Here is a 23,624-nt window from a genome sequence, read left to right as displayed (position 1 = left end):
TTCTTTACTGCTATTTAGTATAAGAAATATTAAATATGAGTCCTTTTATTAAATACTATAAAACTTGAGTTTGGGACAAGAAAATAATTCTCCTCATGCACATCCAATTTACACAAAGGCCCCTATGGCATTCCAGGAATCTTATGGCCGGAGGAGAGACCCTTTCCCCTTCCTTCATTTCCTGGGTGCCCATTCTTTAAAGACTGTCCAGTTGAATAAGACGGGCCTAGCCAATGAGGTAAAGGCACGGTGACCACCTAAGCTAGAATAAAGGCTAGACACAAGGTCTTCTGATCACATCTTCTTGATAAACAGTGAGGCTCAGCTGATCCCGGCACTGCAGGTGGAATGGTGGCCTCTTTATGACCTCAAACTTACTTCTAACATTGATGACTCGGAAAAGTGAGTATTTGGAATATTTGGACTTTGCTTCAGATTATTGTGAAAGTCTGATCCTTGGAGAAAGTTTCTCCCTGCCTTTGCTTTCCTGGTCTTTCCTGTTAGTTTGTGTTTATTTGTTTGTTTGTTTGTTCCAGGGGAAGTATAAGCAAGCATGTGCCAATGTTTTTTGAGCAACTTGGAATTCATCTGAACCATTGTTGGCAGCTGCCATTTGATAACAGGCTTTGTCTCTGGAAGTTCTCTTGTTGAACTATGTGGGCTACCATGTCATCTGTATGACTGTCTCTCTCAGTTTAGAAGCTCTCTTTGACAAACTATAGTTCTCTTGAACTACTTGGTGTGTTTTCCATGGGACAGGAGAGGGCTTGGGACCCTTGGACCATTAGATTCTGTAGGACCAATCAAGATAAGAAAACAAGGATTTTGAGATCTCTGCCATTGTTTCTGTAACTGAAAATAACTCCCCTAGGGGGAGGTGTACTTTATAAGTGTTTAACAAACCCTGGAGCGTTTCTGTGTAAGAGTTCATTGCATCTGGACAGAGGGGTTCCCTTTAAAAGAGAAGACAGGTGGAAGACAGACATTGGGGAAATCTGAAAGTAAAGGGAAAACTGGACTTCAGGCTGGCCTCTGTAAAAGGTAACTAACAGAAATGTTAATTATGAGATTCCTTGCTGCAGGGATGTTTGAGCCTGACGCTTTCAAATGTTAATTCAAGAATCTGAGATAGAGAGAAAGAAATTATTACAGAAATTACAGAAGCTGGATAAAATTCAAGTCAAATCAAATTCCATCTAAAAATGCTTTATGTTGCTAAAATGCCTCTAAATACTATACATTAAAAATTCATTTCTTAGATTATTGCTTACCATTTCGTTTTCATATATGAGTGATAAATAAACAGCTTTAATTAAGACTATGATATATAAAGTGATGGGTGTGTACATCAAAGATCTTTACATTAAATTTTCTTTTTTAATGAAAATTACAGGACATATAATCTCTACAAATAAAAACATTTTAGAGATTTATTTTTGTTATTTTTAATTATGTATAGGTGTGTATGCCAGCTTATAGGTACATGCACATGTGTACGGGTGCCCACAGAGGACAGAGACCATCTCCTCAGCTTTTTCTTTGTATAGTAATATTCTTAAAGACCTATTCTGTAAGTCTTTTTTTAAAAGGAGATAAACTTATATGTTACATTTAAAGGCTGATTCGAAGCTGGAGAGCTGTCTCCATGGTTAAGAGCACCTGGTCATGTCCATGATGAACTTTTCCTTTATTGGGTTAATTGAAGTGGGAAGACCCACCCTTTATGTGGGCAACACCTTCCAGTAGCAGCCCAGATATAAGGAGTTTCCAGGGGAAAGCTTTTGCTCTTTGCCTGCTTCTCTTAGCCTCTTGCCTGGAAGTGCATCTACTCTTTTGATGATCTCACTGCAGCCACCATCTTTGCTGACACCAAAACTCGGCTCCTTCAGCCTACCAACATGAGCTAAAGACAAACAGCTCTTGAGGAATCCTTCAGCAGCTGATGAGCAACTGAGGCATCCAGCCTTGTGGCTAAGCACTAGCGACCGGTCCTCAGCCTCTCCGTGTAAAGATGGCCACTGTTGGCTTATCCAAGCCATATAGAGTAAGCAACTCTAATTAATCCCTTTTTAATACATATTCATTCTATCAGTTCAGTCCCTCTAGAGAAGCCTGATACAATTCTGAAACACCGAACAAGACGTTCAGTATATGAATGTATGAATTGTTTAATCCCCACCCTGCTCACCTCCCAGGTTGCTATTGGCTCCTCTAGAATCCTCTCCCCACCCCCACCACATTCTTCACCAAAACTTCTGTTCACACTATAATTTTTTTTCTGTAACCTTTTGCACCTGAAAATTCTTTGTTACTATAACATAACTAAGCACGTCTTTCCTTTTTAACCCCTTCAGCAGTTCATTAGCCATCTAGTTAAACCCAACCCCTCAGCCTAGTTTGAGATCTTCCACCTCTCTCCCAGTCTCAGTACACCCCTGAGCACTTGCTTCCCCAGTATGGGAAAGTCATGTTTGAGGACTTCATTCAACCTCAAATATTGTCTTTTCAGCTATGCGACTGTGTATGCTCTCCCTACAGTGATCCTTCTCTCTAAGCCCCTCCCACTGGGAGGCTTACCCCGCCCTCTGCCCTAAGCCACTCCCACTGGAAGGCTTACTCCCCGCCCCACAGCAGAGGAGTTTCACTTTCAGTTGCCACCCCTCACTGTTTCTGCACTTTGATTGTGTTTCATTAAACAAGAGTTTCCCAGCTACTGACACTGTTTTGAGAAGAGGGTGAAACTTCAGGTGGAGCCTAGCTGGAAGAAGTGGATGGAAGTGTGCCTTTGAAAGTGTGATTCCCAATCCCTTTCTTTCCTCCTCTCACCTTCCTCTTCCTTGCTCTCAAGTTCTCTCTCGTCCTGTCCACCGACGGCAGATTTATACTGCCATGACATGCACAGGGCTAAGCAACCATGCATCCTCTGAAAGTGCCCGTCAAAATTAGGCCTTCCTCCTTTAGGTTGTTCTCGTGAATATCTTGGTCATGGCTATGCAAAAGTGCATGACTGATCTCACAGAGACTGGATGATCACGATATATTTTCCAAGTAAATGTGTAATAAACTAAAGTCAGGACTGAGGGGCTGGAGAGATGGCTCAGACGTTAGGAACACTGGCTGCTTTTCAGAGCATCTGGATTTGAGTCCCAGGACCAATGCTCACAGCCGTATCTAATTCCAGTTCCAGAGGATCTGGTGGCCCTCTGGTGGCCATCACAAGTACTTCATGGATGGCTGTGGTGTACAGATAAACATGCAGCCAAAACACTCATACTCATATTCATAAAAGAAAAATAAACAAATCAAAAGAAGGCAGGCCGAGGGTCGATGAGGTTGTTCACAGAATAAAATGGCTTGTCATACAATACGCTTGACCACCTGAGTTTGATCCTTGGATCCCACAGTGGGGTGAGAGAACCGACTTCAATATGCATTCTGTGGCACACACAGACACTAGTAATCAAAAAAAAAACAATAACAGTAATGTGATGCAGTATTTATAATATAAATATTGTTATTTTTTTTAAGTTGGGCTGATTTTTAGCCAGTACTGAGATGGAAGCTTCTGGTTTCTTTGGAGACTCAGTTGTGTCATGTGATGTTTTTCTGGGAACTGTCTTATGAGAGGATGTTTTGCTGAAGCAGACACATGAGGGGATATTTTTCTAAGAATAGATATGTTGTATATATTTTTGGGGGGATGCTGTCTTGTGAAAGGGCATATGATGTTTTGCTGGAACCGGGGCTTGAGAGGTCATGTGATATTTAAAAAGAATATAAATATAACCTCACAGACAGTGAGAGGACGCTCCAGCGTTGGTCTATCTTGCAACACTTTGCTGATCTTCACTTGTCATGACTTCGTAGAGAGAAACGCTTCTGGCCACTCCTGCCAACTCGTGCCAATTTGGCAAAGCCTCTAGGTTTCTTCTGGATTGGGCCGCTACCACTGACTTGTGCTTGGTGTTCTGGATTAGACTGCTGATATCCTGACAGCAAAGACTGGAATTGCCCCCCAAAGAACTATTTCTAAACTGGTCCATATCCCCCTTTTCCTATTAACCTTTCTTTTTCCTCTACCTCTGGGAGGTGGACTAGGAAGGAGGCGGAAGCATTTAAAAACTCTTATTAAAGTAGGTTTTGAAAATTCTAAGCTCCACACAGTACATACTACTACAGTCACTAGTATACTAAATAAAATACTTCCCTCCACCATCCCTTGTCAACCCAATTTATCCTACAAGCACTGATTCCTATCTAACTGAACTCCCACAGTTTCCCAACTGAATAGGTCATATCTTGTACTGAAGGTCACAATCAGGACATGATCTAGCCAGATCCACTGGTGAAATTATCCATTCCAACTGATCGAGACCTATGTAGGGTCATTGCTAATATTTTAACAATTATATTCATGCATTTCTTATTGCTATAACAAAATACCTGAGGTCGAATACTGTGCAATAATGTTTATTTGACTCAGAATTTTGAAGGCTGGAGGACACTGTTTGCATCACAACAGGGTAGAAAAACAGAAAAAGAACAATTAGTGCACAAGAGAGAGAGATTCCATGAACCGATTACCTCCCACTGGGCCCTGTCTCTTGAAAGTTCTGTCACCTAAACACTGCCATCCTAAATACCAAGCCTTCTGTGTGTGAGCTTTCAGGAGACAAACTACATCCAAGCCATAATAATTCTTAGCAATTCATAGCAATAATAATTCTTGCTTATAAATAGGGCTTAATTATGGTTTTTAAATTATGATTCTCATTGAAATGCAGCAGACATGGGTGCAGGAGCAGAGATAAGAGTCTACCCCTCTCTGAAGGTGTGAGTACATCTGTCAGGATCCAGTCTTCATGTAAACCAAGAGATAGGCAGTTTCCCGCCTGGAAAACAGAGAGCACGTGTCAGCCTAGAAAACTGGGGCATCTGCAGTAAAACCACAGTGCAACATGCACCAGCAAACCTCCTGGCTCTTGCAACATGCATCAGCAAACTTCCTGGCTCCTAGGTCAAGCACCTGACACTTAGGTCAATGACCCACCTAGCCATTCCCTCAGAGGGCCAAAATGGCGACCTGAGTGAGTAGCTATTGACATCTAAATAAGATGGCTGAAAATCTGTGAGATTTAACTAAATCCAACTCTGTTTTTTGCAAACAGATTCAGCCATAGAGCCGATTGAAGTCTGTGGTCATGTACTGTGTGCAGCCTCAGAGACAGCCATGTAGCTGCCATGGGAGCTGTGTTCCATAGGGCTGAAGACTTCCTCCCTCTGTCTTTACAGAGGGTCTGCCAGTCACTGCTGTAAATCAGGAAGACATCAGCAGCAATCAGAAACAAAGATCTGGCATCTAATAGAGATGCTTGAAGGAAATAAGAAAAAGCTAACAAAAGGGTTGGCAGAGGCTTTCAAATACAATTGCATCTGCCTCTTTATTTTTCAAGTAGACAAGCTACCTCTCAGCTGAGAGCCATCTCTGATCACCTTTTGTGTATGTCATTGTTCCCAGACAAGGAAAAAAAAAACAGCCAAGAAAGCTTTACAAAGACTCTTTGGTCTGTCTTCTTCCAGCCTCTTATTTTTCTTCCCATAATCTCCTCTGTAGTGATTGGTTTTAAGAGGTATTTGTTGAGTTTTACTAAATGCAAGCCATTGCTAGACAAAAAGTGACAAGAGCAGCCCTTTCCGCCCCCAAAGAGTAGCTATGAAATGTGAAAGAAAGTTACATAAGCAAGCAATTAAGACTGTTGTGGGGAGGTATGCTCAGGCTCCAAAGTCAGCATGTCAGAAGCCCCCACAGATTTGTCTGGGTCAATCTGTAAAGGCTATAAACAACGGAAAGAGGTCATAAGGAAGGCTTTGCAACTAGGAAGAAAATGGCAGACAGGACATTTGGACTCCATTACAAATCCATAGGTATTACTGAAGTCTCAGTACTGAGAGAAGCATGTCATATTGGGAAGCTAGTCCCGGATGAAGCTGACTAATTAGTCTTGGGAGTCCTCAGAATGTAAGAAACACCCGCGCCTTAAGGATTTTACATGGCTAAGAATTGAGAGTGAGTTCATCGGATTTCAAGAACCCAGCCCTTCTCTTACCAGCGATATCTGTGATTGCCATAGGTACACTGGACATCCTTCCAGGTCACCTGGAAGTACATAAGGAGAGGTCACCACCCAACTGTGTGTTCAGTGTCCCAATAATGTATGGGACTATAATGTACCCTCCTTCACCCTCCATTCCTCTCTTTAAGCCTGGTTATGCCTATCCAAGAGAGTTAAAACTCTGGCTTTAGAGAAGTTTCCCACAGAGTCTGAAGTGTCAGGGCAGCAAGCCTAGAGCACCAGAAACCTGGGCACTGAGCTGAACCTGTACAGTTATAGACCAGAAGCAGTTTTCAAGTACAAAAAAAAAAAAAAAAAAAAAAGGCTCAGTAGTTAAGAGCACTAACTGCTCTTCCAGAGGTCCTGAATTCAATTCCCAGCAACCACATGGTGGCTCACAACCATCTGTAATGAGATCTGATGCCCTCTTCTGGTGTGTCTGAAGACAGCTACAGTGTATTCATATATAATAAATAAATAAATCTTTAAAAAAAATAAAAGGACTTTGCACTTCATTAAAAGCACCTCCATTCAGAGTACAGAACCACAGTCTTCATGGTCAGGACCCAGGTAGCCCCAGGCTCAGGATTTTCTAGAGGTAGCTAATCAAGGAGCAATGTGGATGGTGTTTCTCACCCAACAAACATGTGAATCATTGAAGCAGAACCATTTTCCATCCACAGGATTCTGGATGTAGGCACAGTAATGACCGAAGTCAGCCATCCCAACATGGGCAATCACGGCAAAGAGTTCGTAGTGTATTTCAGACTGGAGGGAGACAAACACAGAGACAGTTCAACTGCCATGCCTCCTCTCACAGATAGTCCTGAACAGTGAAACCATCCCCTCTTGTATTCATTCTTTATTCTTTGCTTACCCTATGTCAGGTACTGGTTCCTCAATGGGCAAAATGAGGTCTAGCCAGCCACAAGTACTTTGTAACTAACTGGATTACAAACGGGGAATAGGAGGCAGAAAGCTGAACCCCAAATGTCTGGTTGGGAAATTGAGAATATGTTGATAACTATGAAGTCAAATACAGAGCAGAGATATTTGGAAATGAAGACAGTGAATTTGATCCCTAGGATTTCTAAGTATAAGTTCTCAGTAAGATGAGAGCTCGGGGGTAAGGGGGTGTGGGGAGGGTGGGGAATGAACAGGAGACAAAACTCGAATGCTGTAAATTTGAGGTGAGTGATGAAGACCATGAGAATTAATAAGGTGACATTCAGGGCTGAGGCAGAGTGGACACAGAGTAAATGTGCACAAAATGATGAGAAGGAGAAGCTCCGTCAGAGACAGACGTCATGGGAGGAAACTGGGCAGACAGATGTGCTGGTTTGAATGAGATGTTACCATAAGTCCTGAGCATTTAAAGACTTGGTCCCCCATTGATGGCTGTTTGGGAAGATCAGAAGATCTGACTCTGCTGGAGGAAGAATGTCACTGGGCTTTGAGGTTTCAAAACTTTCACCATTTCTAGTGTGTTTTCTTGTTGTTGTTCATAGATCAAGATATGAGCTCCCAGTTGCTATTCTAGCCACTGGCCACCGGCTACCTCCCACTCACCCTCATGGACTCTAACACACTGAAACCATATGCCTAAAATAAACTCTTTTTTTTTCTTATTTTTTTTATTCCAAAAATAAACCTTGGTCATGGTGTCTTATCATAGCAATAAAAAAAAAAAACTAGTTTAGAAATTGGTAACTGGAATAGGCTATTACTGTGACAGTCCTGACCTTAGTAGGGTTTTTTGGGTGAATGTGGAAGGCTTTGGGATTTTAAACTAGAAAAGTGGCTGAATATCATAAACAGGGCTTCATGGGAGTTTGGAAGTGAGCAGTGCTAAGAACTGTGCAAGAGTCCCAGCTTACAAATTTTCAGAGAGGGAGAATATTAGCAACTAGGCTCTAGGCTATTTTGGCAAACAATGGGGTTGGTTTCTGCCCACACCTTAAGAACTTGTCTGAAGTTGAATTTATAAAGTTATGGATTAATTTCTCTGGCAGAGGAGATTTCAAAACAGTCTAATATTGATTCTGCCACGTGGTTATTAGGAATCACTCTTATACAAGTCTACAATGACAAAAGAGAAAACAGAGCAGAAAGAAAAACAAAATTACAAATTGGAAAGGAAAAAGACACTGACAAGCTCAATGCTACAGCCAAGGTACGTGTTGCAAGAGAGTCTGTAACTGTTAAGATTAGCACCATTAGAGAGGGGCCAAATCTGCAGTGGAGTAGGTACCATCAGGGCAAGACCCCACCCGGGTAAGTGTGGAACTAGTGGAAAAAGAAGGCCTAAGGAATTTTCTAGAAAGAACAAAAAAGCAACTGGAAATGTGACGTGAAGGATCCTGGGCTCATTCCGAGTTAGTGGACAAACTAGGCAGTGTCATGCTAGCTTTAGAGTCATGGAGAATACAAGCAAAGAAATTGTGGGATCTTCTGCAGTTTAAAAGAGCCGCTATGGCCAAGTGTGCGACAGCGGAGGCCCTGTATGGAGGCCCTGAGAGACCATGAGAGGCAGCAAAGCGGAGGAGAGGTGAGGAGCAGAGTGATCTGAGCCCTTTGACACAGGACATGGAGCTACAGAGTTTGAGGTTTGCTTAGGTTTCGGTCTCACTTTGGTCCTCATTCCTCGCTATGCTGCCATTCCTCCATTTTCGGAATCACAGTGCATATTCTGTGTCATTTTATGTTTGGAGTATATAACTTGTTTTCTTATTTTATAGGGAGTTACAACTAAGAGACTACCGTGAGTGTCAGAAGAGACTTGTACTCTGGACTTTTAAACAGTGTTGCAACTGAGAAGGACGGTGGGACCTTTGAAGTTGGACTAATGCATTTTGCATTATCGTATGACAACAACATATCATCTGGGGCCCTGGGAGCGGAATGTGGTAATTTGAATTAGATATTCTCCATTAAGTCTTGAGAATTAAATACTTGGTTCCTATTGGTGGATGTTTGGGGAGAATTATGGGTATGGCCTTGCTTGAGGATGTATATCCCTGGGTGTGGGCTTTCAGACTTGAAAGCCTTCTCCTTCCTGTTTACCATTCTAGATACAAACTCTCACGTGTATCACCTACCACCTCCATTTTTCCATCATGGATTCTACGTCTCTGAAACCATAAGCCCAAAATAAACTCTTTCTCCTAGAAGTTTCCTTGGTTGTGATGTTTTCTATCATAGAAATAGAAAAGTAAACCATACAACAGACCCCGGGAAAGCAGTGTCACTGTCACAGATCAAAGCATTCATTAGAGCTGATAGTAAATCATGTAAATCACGCCCTCATAACCACAGGAAATCAAAGTAAGAGACAATTCCTTGTGATAAAAGAGTGTGGAGCCAGCTCACCACATTAACCAAAATCCTTTCCTAAAGTTCTATGTGTGCACTCTGCCCAACAGACTCGGGGCCTGGAGCCCAGGTCTCCTATCTGCAGCCAGCAATCCCTCAGTGCTGCAGCCAGCAATCCCTCAGTGCTGCAGCCAGCAATCCCTCAGTGCTGCTTACAGTCTGGGCCACCACAGTTCACCTCCAGGTACCAAGAAGAGACTGTGACCCCACAGCCTACCTCTCCTGTAAGTCACTAGCACCTCACACACTTGGAGAAGTCACTAGTACCTCACACACTTGGAGAAGTCACTAGCACCTCACACATTTGAAGAGCAGCCATTGGAGGAACCAGACAAGCAAAAGCACCACAGAGAGGCAGATGAGGCTCCTCCGTGTTAACGGGATTGAAGGAACGAGCAGCTAGAAGGCCCTACAGGTTGCCATGAGCAGTAGTAATGGAATATATCACCCCCAAAAGATGGCTACAATTTCTCCCTTTTGCACTACATCCTATTACAATGTATATTTACAATTATAAATATATACAATGTATAATTACAATTGAGTGGTGGATAGCTCTATCTAAGGAACTTCTAGTAAGGCTACTGTTCTGTCTTCTGAGGAGATGGAAGATGAAGTTCCAACCTACTGTAACCTGACCCTTAAAACTGGAAAAAATTAGAATAACAAAAAAGGAATGAAATCATTGTCTTATGGTTTCTATTACTGTGAAGAGACCAAGGCAACTCTTGTAAACTCGCATAATTGGGGCTAGCTTACAGGTTCAGAGATTCAGTCCATTATCAAGGTGGGAGCATGGCAGCATCCAGGCTGACATGGGACTGGAGGAGCTGAAAGTTCTACATTTTGATCCAAAGGCAGACAGGAGAAGACTTGCTTCCAGGCAGCTAGGAGGAAGGTCTTTCAAAGCCCACTCCCACAGTGACGCACTTCCTCCAACAAGGCCACACTTCCTCCAACAAGGCCACACCTCCTAATAGTGCCAGTCACTGGGCCATGTATATTCAAACCACCACATTCATTAATTAGTAGTAAATATATAACTATTTGTTTTTTTTTAAAGGAATATACAGGAAAAATGACTATAATATATTGTTCTGAAAGTTAGCATCTGAGACTGAGAGAAAGAGCACTTGCTGCTCCTACAGATGACCCACATCAGACAGTTTACAACCATCCTTAACTCCAGTTCTAGGGGATCTCACACCCTTCTGTTCTCCATGAGCACCTGCACAAATGTAGTACACACATATACATTCGGGCATGCACGCGCACACACACACGCACACACTAATATAAATATGGGCTAGAGAGATGACTCAGTGGTTAAAAATACAGGCTGCTCTTCTAGAGGTTTGGTTCCCAGCACCTAAGTGGAAGCTCTCAGTCATCTAAATCCAGGGGATCCTATGCCCTCTTCTGACCTCCATGGGCACTAGGCATGCGCATGATACACATACATACATGCAAGAAAACTACTCACACACGTAAAAATAAAATAAATAAATCTTTTAATAAAACAAATCTTTAAAGTTAGCATCCAAAAAACATGAGAAGTCCTACTGGCAGCCCGCTGCGTATGCTTGCTAACCTTTGAGTAGTACCCTGCCTGTGTATCCTTCTGTGACTGTTCTACAAGCAAACATAATTGTGAACACTCATAAGTAAAATATCCACATGCTTTCAGACTCCCTGAAGAAAATAAAAGATGACTTTCTACCTACAAAAGTTAGTCATAGACTAAAATGAATAGCAACAGGTTAGGATAGTGGATAATTACCAGGCCTAGTTACCAGCATAGTAGCTATAGTAATAACAATGTGTTGCACATTGGAAATTGTTTAAAATAGTTTTAAAACTCTCACTACAAAGATATGCTTGCAAGGAGATAGATATATTACCTAATTATTCCACAATGTATGTACGCACATCAACATATCACACTGCATACCATTCATATTATACTTATTTGGTTTGTTTTGGGGGGGTTGGTTTTTTGTTTTGTTTTGCTTTGCTTTGTGTTACTTGATTTGCTGAGATAAGGTTTTTCTATTATGTATACCTGACTACCTTAAAACTTGCTATGTAGACCAGGGTGGCCTTGAACTCATAGAGATCTGCCTGCCTCTGCTTCCAGAGTACTGGGGTTAAAGGTATATGCCACCACACCCAGCATGACTTTTGTTGAATAAAAATTAATTAAATTTAGGCTTGTCAAATGGCTGAGCAGGTTAAGGCACTTGGCGCACAAACTCAGTGAGTTTAATCTCCAGAAACTTACAAAAGCAGATGGAGAGGCCAATTCCATAAAGCCATCCTCCAACTCCCACGAGTGTATGCTCAACTGTGCATGCACACGCCAGAAAAGATAAAATTTTAAAGATGAAAATTAACTAAAGTGTAAGCTTCCTTAGGTCTTTTTTTAAGGCGACTCTAAACTCCTACCACATTTAGTTATTACATATGTATTACTGTGTGTGCACAGTGTGTGCATGCACATGTGTGCAGGCAGTGGGTGTGGCCAGCATAGGACAGCTTGGAGGGTCGGCTCTCTCGCTCAACCATGTAGGTAGATCAAATACAGGCCATCAGGCTTGTCCTCAGGAGCCTTTACCTGCTGAGCCACCTCTCCCACCCTCTTCCAGTTTAAGGCAGAGTTTTACTATGTCCCATAGGCTGTCTTCAAACACATGGCTACACACATACCACACACACTGCCAATTTCCCAAGAACTAAAATTATAGGTTCGAGCCACCATACCCACCTAGATCTAATTTTTTTTTCAAGTGAACTAACAAAATGGCATTCCCTGTGGAGAAGTTTTTTTTTAATAAAAGAATACTTTATATAGTTCCTCCACACGGGCAAACAGTGTTCTCTACCTGTGTCTTGGGAAATCATATCAATGCAGGAAAGAGAGCAAAAACCCCGAGAAGAGGACAGGTGGGCAAAATAGAGGACACTGAGTGCCTGTGTGTGGTGTGTATGTACTTGTGTGTGTATGTGTGTGTGTTGTGTGTGTGTGTGTGGTATGTGTGTGTATGGTGTGTGTATGTGTGGTGTGTGTGTGTGTAGCATGTGGTATGTGGTGTATGGTGTCTGTGTGTGTGGTGTGATGAGTGTGCTTGTGTTTGTGTGCATGTGGTGTGTGTGTGTGGTGTATGTGTGTGCATATGTTTAGTGTGGTATAGTGTGTGGTGTATGTGTGTGTGTGGTGGAGGATGGTGTCTGTGTGTGCATGTCTGTTTGTGTGGTATCTGTATGTGTGTGTGTGGTGTGGGAGTGTGGGGGTGGGAGTGAAGGTGGGTATGTGGTGTGTGTGTGTGTGTGTATGGCAACTTTTGTTGCCAAAATTTGTTTCAAGGAAAGTAGTATCTAGATATGATGATCAAGTTACACAAAGTAGCTGGGGACTACTGTAAAGCAGCCAACTGCAGACTATAATGATTCAACTTCATCCAAGTAGACTTCAATAAAAAGAGACGCTTGCTCCCCATGGCTTGCTCATGCTTTCTTATACAACCCAGTTGACCCACTAAGAGGTGGTACTGCCCACAGTAGGCGGGACTCTTCCACATCAGTCATCAATCAAGAAAATATCTCCACAGGCTTACCCCGGGCCTGTGGACGCAGTCAATTCCTCAACTGAGGTCAACTCTTCCCAGGTAGCTCTAGTTTGTGTCAAGTTGACTTGACACGACCAACCAGAATGGTTGAGCAAAAAAAGAAGCTGGGTATGGAGGTCAAGACTAGCTGTGACTGAGTAATCAAATAGTCAACTGCTGGGTGAGAGATGAGGACTGGCTGTCTATGTCCCCACTCTTTTGAATTGATCTCACATTTTCCATAGTGAAATTCTTTCTAACTAGAAAAACATTTAAATGCACTGCACATCCAGACTGAGCAGGAAAACGAGGAGAGCAGAAGTGAATAGTGTGAAACGTGGACAGACACCTAAGAGGTAAAGATGAGCTTCTTATTTTACTACTATGGTCCTGGAGGATGGACAGGCAAACAGACGGATCTAACAGAAGAAAGAGTCCAGCAATGTGTGTGAGACCTATTGCTTGCAAATGTAGAACTTCCCACTTCCAACCCACACTGGGAGATGACCCACCACTGCTTTGGAACAATATAGGTTTGATCATTAAATACTGCTTAAGAAAGAAAGTCTGTCTTGGGCTGGCGAGACAGCTCAGGAGGTAACGGTGACTGCCGCCAAGACCGATGACATGAGTTCAATCCTTGGGACCCAGGTGGTGGAGAGAACTGACTTCCTCCCAAAAGTTATCTCTGACTCTGCTCATGCCTCATACACACACACACACACACACACACACACACGCACACACACTAACAAGTAAATGCAGTTTAATACTTTTAGTCTTTAAAAAAAAAGAAGAAAAAGAAAGAAGTATGCTCCTTTGTGAATCACACCAAGCTGCCATTAGTTCGGCACTGTTGTATATAATTATGTTCGCTAAATACAGCAAACCAGAGGTCTGGGCCCCTGGATGAAAGCCTCACCTAGGAAGTGTTTGGCCCACAGGATGCTGGGCCATGTCACCTCACAGTGTGCTGAGTCACAGACCAAGTCTCTGGCATGAACTTGGTACTTACAACTCAGGAACTTGGTACTTAAAACTATAGCACTTAGGGGTTAGTGTGTTCAGCTGATAGGGATGGATGGTTACGTCAGAAGGACAGAGTCTGCTGGGGTGAATAAGGGACGGAAGGCAAGCCTCACCTGTTCCTTGGCATCACCAAGATCTTTCTCAGTTGGCAGAACCTGACTGAAATCCAAGCTCTGAGGGAAATGCACTGAGTGGCAGATCTTTTCTGTCCTTGAGTTCCTGGCAGAGAATCTCATGAGGTGAATGGTCAAGGTTTGGGGCAAATGGGTCAGCTTCAGAACCTAAAAAGGCAAAATCAGAATGAAGATGAAGTCTTTAGGCACCTGAGACGGGCAGGTTCAGAGCAGTGCCAAGCCCGGCAGTGTGCTCTTTCCCACAGGGGAGGTGCCGAGCACCTTCAAGACTCATGGGACTGTGTGTCACCCACACATCTCCACAGAAGGCCTCTGCTCAGATACAGGAACTGTGAGATGTGCTCTAAGCATCTAACCCTAAGGGAAAAGCCCTATCTACTGTTCTTCAATCTTCTCCTCTTGTCCCTAAAAAGTTCTTCCTGTCCCTCTCAGTGATAAGGTCTGAGATGCCAAGTCTGACGTTATGCAAATGAGAAGCTCCAGGACCCCAGGTACCCAGATTCCCCATGTCAGCCATTATGAGATGCCCTTAAGGGGTCTGCAAAGACTTGTCAGGAAACCCCATGGAGCAACCCCAGGCCAGTGAAGTGTCTGAGTTTAAGAAGTACCTGTTTCCAGGGCGTCTTCTTCCCGCAGCTCTCACAGAAGCATTTGTCTGAGCTTGCTACCTCTCTGGGCTTTAAGAAACATCTCAAGGCATCCTCCTGCCCCACCCAGGAGAACAAGCAGAAGGTATCAATCATGTTTCCTATCTCAAAGACATCATCCTCTCCCCATGCTAGTGGAAGCCCAAAGCTACCCTTTAAGTGGGCACATGTGATACACAGGGCAGAATTTCAGAAAATACCCACTGGAGGGAGGAACAGAACTAGAAGGGACTCACCAGAGGAAGAACGTGAGGAGGCAGAAGGGGGACAGAAAAATGTACCCTGGCCCAAGTCAAAGGATAGAATGGCCCAGGGTATACAAGTAAAACACGGGCCACTTTGTAAAAATTGTATTACTTTCCTTTTTTTTACTGATTATGGTAGGGAGGCATACACATGCCAAGGCATACATGTGGAAAACAGGAACTGGTTCTCTAGTGCCCTTCTTCCACCATGTAGGACCCAGGGATCAAACTCAGGTCATAACACTTGGCCACAAGCACCATCACATGCTGTACCATCTTGCTGGCCCACGAGTTACTTTGACAAAATCCAAGGGTCGGTAATAGAAGCAAAGGAAAACGGGCCACCTCGGGATACACAAAGTCACCAACAAGGAGTCTCTCACCAGTGATTTCAGAGGCTTTGAGTCCAAATCAAAAAGAGGAAGAGAAAGGGTGAGCAGCTTGCTCTTCCTGCTGCTCTCCGCCGCACAGCCCACGCAAATCAAGGACTCCTGCGTCCAGATTGTGAACAGACTCTGCAGCCGCTCTGCCTGCGAGTAGAGAGCAAGGAGGTAAGGTGACCTAGAAGTCACTTTAGGTCAGGGTAGGTGGGGTTTTTTTTTTTTAGACAGAAGCTCTAGAAATGGCCGACACAAAATTTTGCTTCCTGGTACATAAAGGTGCACACCAGGGAGCTGTGCCGAGTGATGCCTCGTTCCTCGCCAAGAGCGCACACAGTAGTGGCGCAGGTCCCACAAGCAACATCTCACATCTCTGACTTCTCCAGATCCCAGCCCTTACCAAGTCTATGTCCGTGATCTGGTCCTTAGTCAGGTTCCAGATTGTAAGGTACAGGTGAGCAGCATCGTGCTGGACAAACACTGGTCAGGGGAAAGCGCAATTAGTAAGGAGACATGTCATGCCCTTGGCGAATCACCAGGATACCAGCCACGTGAACACTTAGTCCTTTCTTAGCTTTCCCTCATTTTCAAAATAGACTAAATGAAAATTATGCTTGGTGTTGATTCTTTTTCTAAGAGTTTCTCTGAGGTGATATTGGCACCACTTTCTCTCACCATCCTCTCTCTGTCAGCGGACCGACAGATCCCAAATGTTTTCTCCCATTTTTCTGCTGAGCAGAGACTACGACTTGGACTCTTCCGCCCCCTGGTGGTAATTTTTATTCACGTCACGAAAAGCAGGGCCTCTTGCTAATCTGACCAGGTTTCCCCAAAGGTGCAAAGAGTAAATAAAGGCCATGTTAGATGATCCTAGCCAAGAGAGCAGGAACTTTGCAGGGGAACTGTCTACCTGTCATATAAGTAGCCCTGAAATCAGGAACGGACACAACGGACTTTAACGGTGTTGGTCCAAAGAAGTGGTAATTCAGAAAAGAAACTAGCTGTAGACTTTCATAAAAGGGCAGACCTGTGCCGGAATGCAAAGACATTTCAGGCAGAGGCAGTTTCTCAGAACATGTCGTATCCTCCACCACGACACTGTTGAATTTCCTTCATGACACACATCACAGCACAGACTTGATGCTCTTTATTCTTGTTTGATTTTGACCTGTCCTGCTTCTAAAATGTAAGTTCCCTGGAGGTAAAATCTCTATCATTCGCATTGCCTTATGCATATCAGATCTACAATGAAGAATGTGAATATATTAATCCATCTATATAATAAACCCCAACTCAGAAACAGTCTATCAGACAACTCAAAAAAGTCTGTCAGACGGCTTAAATTGATTCAGCCTGGGAATTATGTGCAGAAGGTGCACAGAGCTAACACTGATGTCTAAAAAAAAATTAGATTAAGGTGCTGTGGTGGTCAGTTTTGTCTTGTTTTGATAGATTTATTTATTGATTTCATATGTGTAGATGTTTCCCCCAAATGTATGTACGTGTACTGTGTGCATGCCTAGTACCCTGGAACTGGAGTTACAGATGGTTGTGGACCACCACATGGGTGAAGGGAGTGACACCTGGGTGTCCTCTGCAAGAGCAACAAGTGCTCTTAACTGCCGAGCCAACTCTGTAGCTTCTGGGATGGTCAGTTTTAATTGTCAACTTGACACAATCAAAAAACACCTGGGAAGAGGGTCTCAGTCAGGGACTGTCTCAAATGAGTTGGTCTGTGGACATACCTGCAGGGGTTTTCCTGACTGTTTTAATTGTTATGGGAAGACCCAGCTCACTGTGGGCAGCACAATTTGGGTTTGGGTCCTGGACCACATAAACATAGAGAGAATAAGCCAAGCACGAGGAGCAAGCGTGTCTGCACTCATTTTCTCTGAGCTTGACAATGGGTGTGATTTGCCCAGCTGTTTCAAGTTTCTGTCCACCATTCCAACTTCCCTGCTATGACAGACCATACCCTGGATTTGTTCCACATTTAATTTTCCTCTAAGATTTGTAACAAACTAAGAATATCCTTTATTTAACGTAGAGGTAACTGATCCACCAGATACTCAAATACCAACAGAGACATTGACTGCTCTTCCAGAAGACCTGGGTTCAATTCCCAGCACTCACATGATATCTAGTATCTGTCTGTAACTCTAGTCCTAGGAAATCCAGCAATCTCTTCTGGCCCCCAAGAGTACCATGTACGATGTACCTTGGTACATGGTACACAAAAATACATGCAGGCAAAACACTGATAATCATTTTAAAAAATTAAAAATTCAAAATCAAGATCTTTTTAAGAATCATGAAAAACTATGCACCCTAGTGTCTCCAAAGGAGCACAATAACTTTCTAGCAATGGTCTCCAAAGGAAAGAAAACTAATGTATTGTATAACAGAGAATTCAAACAAATGATTACTAGAGAATCATTTGATTCAATGATTACTAGATGCTAGAGAATTAACACAACAATTAAGTTAGAGAAAGCATTATATGAATAAGAAATGCAGCATACATAGAGACAATAAAGAGAAATCATGACACTAATGAATCTACTAAGTTAAGAGAAGAATCACCATAGAGACCCTCAACAGTATTGCCCAGGCAGAAATAAAAATTTCTAAGCGTGAACATAGATCTTTTGAAATAACCAAATTAGAGAAATAAAAAATAAAGAAGTTAAGAAAAACTAAAAGCGGGCTGGAGAGATGGCTCAGTGGTTAAGAGCACTGACTGCACTTCCAGAGGTCCTGAGTTCAAATCCCAGCAACCACGTGGTGGCTCACAACCATCTGTAATGAGATCTGATGCCCTCTTCTGGTGTGTCTGAAGACAGCTACAATGTATTCATATATAATAAATGAATAAATCTTTAAAAAACACTAAAAGCAAAGTCTATGGGACATATTGCACACAACTAATTAAGAAAGCATTCACAATGCAGGTGCTATAAGAGGAGATGGGAAAGAAAGGGCACAGATAACCTACAGAATTAATCAATAACAACTTTCCAAATCATTGCAAATATAGACATCCAAGTCCAGGGAGCTCAAAAGCCTCCTAACAGATTTAGTTAGAAAAGATTTTTTTTAAGGCAAGAATGGGATGAGATATACCAAGTCCTGAAGCAACAGCAACCACAACAACAACAACCACAACAACAACAACACACCAACCAGAGATATTATAACCAGCAAAGCTACCCCTCAGAAATAAAGAAAAATAAAAGTTTTCCAAGAAAAACAAAAACCTAAGGAATTCTTCACCAAATTGGTCCCATGAGAAATGCTTATAAAAGTACATGACAGGGGCTGGAGAGATGACTCAGTGGTTAAGAGCACTGACTGCTCTTCCAGAGGTCCTGAGTTCAATTCCCAGCGACAACATGGTGGCTCACAACCATCTGTAATGGGATCTGATGCCCTTTTCCAGTGTGTCTGAAGAAAAGAAAAATATATATTAGATGAATAATTAAAAAAAAGAGCAAGACAGTGTACCTTTGTACACAAAAGAAAAAGAAAAGAAAAACACCTCTTTACAAAGATGAATAAGAAAAAAGAAATACTGCGTGTGATGGCACATGCCTCTAAGCCTAGGAACCATGAGGCAGAGGCTAGAGGACAGGAGCTCCAGGTCAACTTAGCTACATAGTGAGCTTGAAGTGAAGAAAAGAAGAAGATGAGGAGGTGAGGAGGATGGAGAGGGAGGAGAGGAAAAGGGGGATAAGAATTACTCCAAACAATTACAGAAATTTTACATCATTTTACAAGAGCATGCCCCAGCTATCAGTGGTAATATTTAATGTAAGCCGGTTAAATTCCCCATTGACTTATCCAAAAAAACAAAGAAAATCACTTTACCAGTAAAGTAAAGTAGCAGAAAGTAGCAGGCTGAGAGGGTCTAATGAGAAAACAGAAACAAAGGCAGCCAGCAGCAGCAACACCTGTACCGGCAAAGTAGACCAAAATCCAAACACTGCGAAAGGAGACAGAGAAAGTCAACATGTAATAAGAAAGCAATCGACTCAACAGAAAGATTTAACAATTGTAAACATGTATACACTCCCAAAACTGGAGCACCCAGTTATATACGGTAAATTTTTTGTTGTTGTTGTTTTGTTTTTTCGAGACAGGGTTTCTCTGTGTAGCCCTGGCTGTCCTAGAACTCACTCTGTAGACCAGGCTGGCCTCCAACTCAGAAATCCGCCCACCTCTGCCTCCCAAGTGCTGGGACTAAAGGCGTACACTACTACTGCCCGGTAAATATTCTTAGGTCTAAACACAGAGATAGATTCCAGAACATAGCACTTGGGTACTTTATCACCCCTACTTTCAAGAATGGACAAATCATCTGTACCCAAAAAACCAACAGTGCTGGTGAGATGCCTAGCTTATCATGAAAAAGCTCCTGCTGCCAGAAGCCTGAGCATGATACCTAGAACCCACAGGGCAGGAAGGGATCGACTCCTGAAAGTTCTCCTCTGAGCTCTAGACACACGCTGTGTATACACATGCTGTGTATGAATACACCCTCACTCACACACGCATAGCACATAGAAGCATAACAGTAATAAACACAATTCTAAATCTTTTTTAAAACCAATAACGAGTTAAAAAACTCTATAGGCCCAGTAAATTCAACAGACATTTACAGAACACTTCAAATGAAAACTGAGGGAAAAGCTCTAGCATTCTGCTGCATGTAGGTCATTCGATTTATTATATATTGATATTTATTATGTATTCTATAAGAAAGAGAGGAACTCAAGGCCGAGGCTACTGAGTTAAGTCCTCAGAAGAAGACATCCTAGTTCCATTCTGTAGCTGTGATAAAACTGTGCCATAAATTGCTTAGGGGACGGCAGGTTTTATCTGGCTTACACCTGAAGGTCACAGTCCATCACTGAAGTTGAGGCAGGAGCTCAAGCAAGACATTGAAAGAGAAACCATGGAGAAATGTTGCTGGCTGGCTTGCTCTCCAGCTCCCGCTCAAATGTCTGTCTTATACAGCCTGGGACGGCCAGCCCAGTGACGTGTGTGGGCCACAGTGAGCAGAGCCCTCCTAGTCAACCAAAACAATCAACCCACAGACACACCTACACACCCATCTAATGTGGGCAAGCCTCCTTCTCAGGTGATGATTGGCTGTGTGTCAAGTTGACGGTTAAAAGCTAACCAGGACAAAGGACAACAGGGAGGATTGGCGGGTGTGTTTTGGCAGAGGTACCCTTGGCTGTAGGCAACAGTGTTTAAGGAGAAATGCAAGCTAATTACCCTGATGTGATCATTAGACGTTGCATAAATGTATCAAATCCACACACTACACCCTAAAAACAGCTAGGTACTGACATAGTCTTTTAAAGCCACTTCCAAGCAGTAAGCTCATAACAGTCATTTTTAAAAGTCCTATGTTAAACTTTTTTTTCAAAAGTAAAGAGATGTGCATTTCAGATCAACACCAAAACCTCTGATGTTCGCTCACTGGCCTCGCTCTCTCCCTAAGGCTCCCTCCCCACCCAACACTGTGTGTCAGTGGGCAGGCGAGAGCTAAGAGGGCTCTTACACGGCACATTGTGTTTCTGGAGGCACTGAACGAGCTCCGTGGGCAGCACTGCTTTCTGTCGGCTGTCCTGCATCTTCTCCAGCAGCAGAAGCAGCTGGAAGGGAACACTTCTCTTCTGCTCTTCTGCCCCTCGTGGCACTGTTATCCTGCCAAGTAAGCCAAGTAAGAACAGCCGGGCAGCTCAAACCCATCACTCTCCAGGCCAGGAGCATGCTAAAATCAGTTAAAGAATGTCAAAGACTCTCTGTGCCCGTGCCATTCTCTGGATTAAGTTGGAGTGATGGGAATGGGTAGATGTATGTGTGTACTCAGTGACTCAGAGACTGGCATGTACAGAATACCTAAATAAGAGGGAGATCAACACAGTCCCCAACTAGGCCCAAGCATTGCATTAAGGAAGGACAGCTGTACCATATGCTAGGCCCACACTCGAGTGAGCAGTGTCCACCCTGTGGTACTCAAACTACAAAAGCAAATGCTCAATTAGGTCCCAGGAAGAAAGGGCAATATGGGAGATGACAGTGTTTTGCCAGTGGTCCATTTACCTATGGGCGACTCTCACTTGCTTTGTGGAAGAAGAAAAAGGAGAAAGCATGGAGCCAAATAGAATCACTGATAAAAAATGTCTGCATCTGTTCCCTTAGACCATTGACTTCCTCTGAAGTTAGCCTGGTGCCAACTCTAGACCAGTGACTGTCAGCCGTGGTTGTACTTCAGAAGTATCTGAGGAGTCTCTTTCTGTCTGCCTTTCTTTCTTGTTTCCTTTCTTTCTTTCTTTCTCTCCCCTTTTTCTTTTTGGTTTTTCAAGACAGGGTTTCATTATGTAGCTCTGGCTATCTTGGAAATCATTATAGATCAGGCTGGCCTTGAACTCACAGAAATCTGCCTGCCTTTGCCTCCCAAGTGCTGAGATTAAAGGTATTGTGTGTAGGAGCTAGAGAGATGGCTCAGTTAAGAATGTTGGCTGCTCTTCCACAGGATCCCTACATGGTGGCTCACAGTCCCATGGGATCCAACTCCCTCCTCTGGCTTCTGTGAACATGTATGTGGTACCCACATACATAAAACAATAAAGTAATAATTTTGAAAATATATTTTAAAAGGAGCACTAATGACCCACACTCCCTGAAACAAAAAGGAGGTGAAGGCCAGCATGTGCCTGTTTTTAAACTAGAAATGAAGCTAATCTGCCATACAATATACAAGAAAAGATCTTTTCTCAGGCATCTCTGGAAAGGAGACTCGTAAAAGTCAAAGTCACTGTGCATGAACAAACATTCTAAGCCATGAGTGACATGCACATTATCAAGCAGGACCACAGTTATACCTCTTCAATATCATTCTGAAGTCCACGTTCATCATGAACACCTGAATCAAGGAGTTGAGGCAACACGTCTGTCCGATGTTGTGTAAACCAACCAGACCTACAACATGAAGAGGGGAAAAAATACTGAAGGCAAGATGCAGCTCTGAACAAAGCTCAAATGTTTTTCTGTGATCTACTAAGGACATGAAATCTTGAGAAACACCCTCACAGACACAAAGACTTCCCCAGGGAGCTTGCAAACAATCTGGAAAGAAGCTATGGAAAGCGTTGGGTTTTGAAAAGCTAAATGACACAAGCGTTACTAAAGCACTAGAGAAAGGTGACATCACACACTGACAGTGAACAACACAGCAGTTGTTAGAAGAAAAAGCAAAGAAACACTGAGACCGTATATGGGAAGCTATTGCTTCCTGAAGCAGAATAGGGGTCAGCGAGGCTCAGAGAGAAGCACGGTGTCCATCTGGTCTGCAGTGGACTCCAGGAGAGGGGTCCCTACGGTCTCTCCACAGAAATGGAGGATGCTGCCAGACAGTGGTGGCACGTGCCTTCAACCCCAGGCAGCACTTGGGGGGCAGAGGAAGGTGGATCTCTGAGTAGGCTAGCATGGTCTACAGAATGAGTTTCAGGACAGCTGGAACTACACAAAGAAACCCTGTCTCAAAAAAAAAAAAATAAACAAAGAAATAAGAAGGAATGAGGAAGAGGAAGAAAAGAAGGAAGGAAGGAGAAAAAGAAGAAATGAATGAAGGACAATAAAGGCAGCTTTGGGGAAGACTCACCAGCCCTACACTTACCTCAAGAAGAGGATACACCTTACAAGGGCATGGGAAAACCAAAAATAACATTTCTGTGCTACATCTGCAGCCAACCTCCCTTCCCAGCCCACCCACAGGCTCAGCTGACCGCAGAAGGTGAGAGGCTGAAGACCAAGAGAGCATCCCAAATTTCAGAGTCCTAGAGAAAGAGCTTCTGGGACAGGTCAAAGCAAATGGTTTCAGGGGCAACAGATTTCAGCTCATAGATCAACAGGGTGCCTTCTTTAAGCAGACGAAAGTCACTAGAATGAAGCTAATTCAGAATGTACCACTTCCAAAACAGAGCGCACAAAACATTTCTACACAAAGATAAGAGAGGGTGGGGCTCCCAGAAAAACATCTGGGAGCCAGGGACATCCAGGGCACAGCAGCTACCCAAACCCCGCCC

The 23,624-nt window shown here is 43.2% G+C and overlaps 1 protein-coding gene across 3 annotated transcripts in view; it reads right to left on the bottom strand.

Moving 5' to 3' along the window:
* Positions 1-4,454: 4,454 nt before the first annotated feature.
* The window catches only part of Usp18 (ubiquitin specific peptidase 18), a 35,589-nt gene continuing 16,419 nt past the window's right edge, over positions 4,455-23,624 (bottom strand). For all 3 annotated transcript variants that reach the window (XM_028761088.1, XM_028761086.1, XM_028761087.1), the window contains 9 exons: positions 22,422-22,518; positions 21,095-21,240; positions 15,926-16,005; positions 15,529-15,675; positions 14,862-14,957; positions 14,233-14,400; positions 6,750-6,881; positions 6,108-6,157; positions 4,455-4,892 (listed from right to left, as the gene is read on the bottom strand). In XM_028761088.1, coding sequence (XP_028616921.1) covers positions 4,847-4,892; positions 6,108-6,157; positions 6,750-6,881; positions 14,233-14,400; positions 14,862-14,957; positions 15,529-15,675; positions 15,926-16,005; positions 21,095-21,240; positions 22,422-22,456 — 900 coding nt within the window. In that variant the 5' untranslated portion in view covers positions 22,457-22,518 and the 3' untranslated portion in view covers positions 4,455-4,846. The remainder of the gene's footprint in view (positions 4,893-6,107; positions 6,158-6,749; positions 6,882-14,232; positions 14,401-14,861; positions 14,958-15,528; positions 15,676-15,925; positions 16,006-21,094; positions 21,241-22,421; positions 22,519-23,624) is intronic.

This window comes from Grammomys surdaster, unplaced genomic scaffold (genome assembly GCF_004785775.1).
Source record: "Grammomys surdaster isolate TR1022 unplaced genomic scaffold, NIH_TR_1.0 126660, whole genome shotgun sequence".
Taxonomy (NCBI): Eukaryota; Metazoa; Chordata; class Mammalia; order Rodentia; family Muridae; genus Grammomys; species Grammomys surdaster.
Note: the sequence above shows the minus strand (reverse complement) of the source record. Positions and strands in the feature narration are given on the sequence as shown.